This window comes from Thermobia domestica, chromosome 9, assembly GCF_964235325.1.
Source record: "Thermobia domestica chromosome 9, izTheDome1.hap1.1, whole genome shotgun sequence".
NCBI classification, from domain to species: domain Eukaryota; kingdom Metazoa; phylum Arthropoda; class Insecta; order Zygentoma; family Lepismatidae; genus Thermobia; species Thermobia domestica.
The window spans coordinates 62,838,024-62,842,864 of NC_137462.1; the positions used below are offsets into that span (position 1 = coordinate 62,838,024).

The 4,841-nt window shown below is 36.6% G+C and overlaps 1 protein-coding gene across 1 annotated transcript; it reads right to left on the minus strand.

Annotated features, from left to right (window-relative positions):
• Positions 1 to 747: 747 nt before the first annotated feature.
• On the minus strand, positions 748 to 2,178 carry LOC145660842 (putative glutamate receptor). The gene has a single exon (XM_081726265.1). The coding sequence runs from the start codon at positions 2,176 to 2,178 to the stop codon at positions 748 to 750; it is 1,431 nt and encodes a 476-aa protein (XP_081582391.1).
• Positions 2,179 to 4,841: the final 2,663 nt, after the last annotated feature.

Consider the following 4,841-nt stretch of genomic DNA (forward strand, 5'->3'; position numbering starts at 1 on the left):
CTCCCAAGTCCTGCTGGTTTATTTCATCTCGTAATATGTAAATTAACTCATATTTAAGTATTATCAAAGTACAACATTATTTTAAATTCATGATCTATTCTAATTACAGAAGTATATAAACGGAAGATTCTGAACTTGCGCTTCAATGATGATTTCAAATTCTTCCCGGTGGGAACTTTGAATATGTGTGGGCGGGTGACATTAGTTCTGCAGAAATTCTGGCACTCAACATTAAGCATATCAGAGATTGGTCTTGGTGAGAGGATTTCTTAACTCTTGAGATGGAATTCTTCCCCTCAGGTCATCCTGAAATCATCACTGGCTTCAACTAACCTACCAGTAACCAGAAAATATATGTTATTTTTTTATCACGATAATGCTAATACAAAGAAGTCGATGATTTTTTCCTAATTATGACATTTCTTCTTATAAGCTTTTATTTTTCAAACCTGAACAATATGGAATAGGAAGATATGTCTTGCGCTCACGGTTGTTTCTTTATTGGACCTGTGGGGGGGGGGGGATGGGATCTTTGGTTAAATCATACAATGACAAAGAAGTTTAGCATGAAGCAAAAGAGATTAACTGCAAACACTTAAAGCTGTTAAAATTGATAGTCCAGAACAAAGAAGCAGCATTTTTGACCTTCTATTGATTGTGTATTATTTCCTCCAAATAATCACTTTCTACAGGAATAAGAAAAACATTAGGTCCAATGAATCATTGTTCAGGTTCAGCAGGGGAACATTAGGCGAGTTTGCGATGTTTGATCTCAAACAAATAGACTGAAACACTTACTAAAAGACCTCCTATCAGAACCAAAAATGGTCCTTTTAAACTGTATATCGTAATAGGTTTTACTTTGTCGTTTACATTGTTCTGAACTTTGCGAGATCGTTTAGAAGATTGAAATAATTCATCATTTCTCCATTTGTGTAAGAGTCCAGATTCACGGATCACGTTAATTTTAAACCGCAATGTTTTTGAAAAAGGAGAACCTTGTGGTAAAGATATCCAAGAAGGTAGGGATGAAATTCCTTCCTTTGCGATGTGCACCAAAGGATTCCCAGAGGCATCTATAAAATGTGTGTTTATTGAGTAAGTTGAAATGTCTTGATCTCCAGCAAACGCAAAATCTCGCTTCTTTAGCGTTCTCTCGAATGCAGCATCGAAGTTCGGTTCAACAATCCATTTATCGTAGATGGTATTATGTATGTAATCATCGAGTCCTTCAAATAACCAACGTATCTCGACAAATCCACCAAAGTTTATCCCAGATTGCACCAACTCCTCCATGGTGTCTATAGGTTTTATATATTGTGGCTGTGTAAGGAAGCTGAATAAAGAACCTTTATAACTTGTGTTAATCACCATTGCACACAAAATCCACAAAATGAAGCAGAGCCGGAAAAGCAATTGTCTCGGTTCTCTTTCTATGGGAATTGTAAGGAGTATAGATATGTTTAATAGAAAACTTATTTGGTAACTAAACCTAGTATTGGCCAATGAACTACTCGTATGAATAGGCCTAAGATAATTAAATAGAAATGATACACAAATATATGTCACTGTGAGAGTTATCCAAGTTTCTATTCGGAACGGAAGAACGACACTCTTCCATTTAGACACCAAATCAGCAGACGGTACAATCCACACAAATCGATAAAAAATGAATGGGATGCCATCAAAATAATCTAGATCTCCTGGCATTAAAAATATGGGAAACATTCCAAATGCTGTTCGATGATAACGCACATCTCCCAGCATTCCTGTAAAGGTACCATTAGAAAGACGACGACCCCAAGGTGGGCTCTCCGTTGGAATTATAATTTTAGGCTCAAAATCCATGCTTTCTGCTAACATTGATAAAGATTTACCCACAATTCCATCAAATGACACTTTGTCATAATTTCTTGAGTGAGTAACGTTGAAATACAAAGGTGAATTAATACAAGTTACTTTCAAAGGACAACCATACAATCTTCTAAGTTTATCCGGGAAAAAATCGGTCACCTTGTATTTGAGATGACCATTTTCCCAACTATTTAATTTAATTTTCTTACCAACTTCCCAGCAGTGAGATTCTGAGTAAGGAATGTAAGTGTATATTGAAATACCAAAGTTTGTATTATTAGACGTTATTTCTGGTTGTAAAATAATCACATTAACAACATCCATTCTAAGAAACTCTTCGAAGATATCGATAATATTTTGTGCTTTACTGTTGATGTGAAGTAAACTCAACATAAAAGTTCCTTGTGGATTCCAGAGTGACAATTTCCTCGTAAAATCGAGAGCTGGATACATAGAACTGAAGTGTTTCAATAATATAATGTAAATTATGTTGAATTTTGTAAACATCTTATCAGTTAAAGTAATTTCTTCACCATCATGGGTTTGACCCCTGTTAGGGTTAAATATTATCGTCGGGATATATAAATCCCATATACTGGAGATAATATCTTGAAATTTATGAATTTCATCTGAAATTACAATTGAAAATTGTCTTCCCTTACAACAAACAGAAATTATCTGTCTTAGTAAATAATGAATGTTTTTGCACATAAATATACTTGATTTGGTTTCAGTTGGTAGTAAATGTGTAAGCTGACAATTTGAAAGGTAAATTATGGTCAAAATGATCACAATGGAAACGTTGTTCCTCAAATAAATTGACATCATCTTCCGTGCACAAATTATAGGTCTGAAATTAAGAATAAAAAATTAAAAATAAAACATCTTTAGAATAATGACACATTGATTAGTGATATTTATGTATTTTTTATTATTATTTATGGCACAAATTTCCAGATACAGTGTGCGAGGCCAAGTTATGCTAGAAACATTAACCTTTTGTCACTCGCGCTGTTGGAGAAAAGCAAACAGGTGAATAAAAACTAATGATTTTTATGAACGGTCGCATTAGAGGAGCCACCCTCACTGCTATTCCTCAAGTGGTTCCTCCCCCTCTTCCTACCAAAAACTCGCTGACGTGCTGCAATTGTAGTAGCTTCCAGTACAGGTTGAGAAAATAGTTTCGTCTGTGTTTGCTTGTTTGAAACGCGCGAGTAGTTGCGTGATTCAGTAGCAACCGTATATTTTTATGGAGTTTGAAATTTTCCAACGCGCGATCGTTAATGTGATAATTACTGTTTATGAGTGAAGTTTTGTTTTTCTAAGCAATGTCTCGCTTCTTGAGTACAAGTGAGATACAGAAGTGGCTTCAGGCCCGTATCCACGGGGGAAAGGGGGCCGCCCCCCTAAACCTTGGCTGGCCCCCATAAAATTTCACGGTAGGCTTGCAAATGAACTATAATATGGTGATGAAGTATAATATGATTGGGTCGCCCCCCTAACTTCTACCGCCCCCCCTAATTTTTTACGGCCTGAGTGGCTTGACAATATTAATGCAAACGATATGGATGTGAGTTACATTTACAGTGAAAATAGTGAAGATTGTTTCATTGGGAAAGACAGAAAAAAAAATGGAAGAAGTGACTGGCAGCATCGGCAAAGACAAAGTGTAAAAACATTGTGAAAAAGATGCTAGGACCGAAACTTAGTCAAGGGTCTCTCGTTCAGCAACAGCAGAACCATTATTGGCTCAACGCGTGGATGTGTCGATGGTTTGAGTTTTAGTTCGCATTTTTGCCATGGATCAAGACGTTTTGACAGCACTATAGCAGCAATACGAAATGTTCTAAGTAATTTACTCAACAATTGCATGCATTACTTCAAATAAATGTTACTAAATATATTATTGTACCTCAAAATGTCAATGTTGGAAAAAAGCAAACGCGCGAGTAGTTATGTTACTAAATTTGGCGCGAGTGACAAAAGGTTAAAAAGTAATAGCAACACAAACAAATCCGATAGAGCATATATTTGCGTGTTATGCAGGCAATCACCTAATAGAACTGAGCGGAAAACAGCAGTCAGAGTGGTCAGCTTTATACTTATGGTAGATAAGCAGGGCCGGCGAGAGGGAGGCAGGGGGGCCAGAGTCCTGGGGCCCGGACTCCAAAGGGGGCCCGGCGGCCGAGGATAAAGAATTACTAAATGTAGGGCTATATCCTTACACAAGTTTTGTTATGGTTCTTTAAGTTCTTTAATTAATGATAATTTGGAATATCAATATGTATCTATGCCTAGTGTCAGTCTTAGACGGGAAACGTTTTAATTTGTAATTGAATCTTATAATATTTTGATTGACTTGAAATAATATCGTTCCATTCTGATCCCTGAACCCTGATGTATTCTTACGAACGGATATATTTACTTTATTTGTGAAGCTCGCCGTGTGTTAGTTGTTCCTCGCTGTTTCGCATAGAAAATGATCTCATAAAGACACGAAATTTGGCACAGAGGTACTTTAGGAATTGAACTGGTACACCTCAAAGCGGGATTTTCTATTTTTGTTTTGAGTCATTAATGAAAACATAATTACAGCAATGTCACGTATCCTGTTGTATGTGTATCCTGAAAATTAAAGACAATGGATTTAACGAACAACAATGGATTTAACGACAATGGAATCATTTCCATTATTAACGGTGCATTATTGACAGCGCAACAGGCAACCCCCTCAGCCAGGGTGGTTCTTTCGGTAGTCGAGTATTTCACGTAGTTTCACACTCGTTCGCTGAAGTCTTATTTCAGTTCTCTGTTAGTGCTAGTTGAGTGTAAGTTATTGAACAAGTTTCAGTGTTCACGAGTAGATACAGTTTTAGCTGTAAATTTTTGTTGTGCACTTGTCCCTTGGGTGTGTGACACATTATCATTTTAAAAATAAATTAGTGGCAATGAGCACGAGCTACAAGCACAAATCCGGTGCGCAGAAA

Bases quoted from the DNA above. Each gene is read 5' to 3' on its own strand.
- LOC145660842 (XM_081726265.1), bottom strand. From the start codon at position 2,178: ATGGATGTTGTTAATGTGATTATTTTACAACCAGAAATAACGTCTAAT.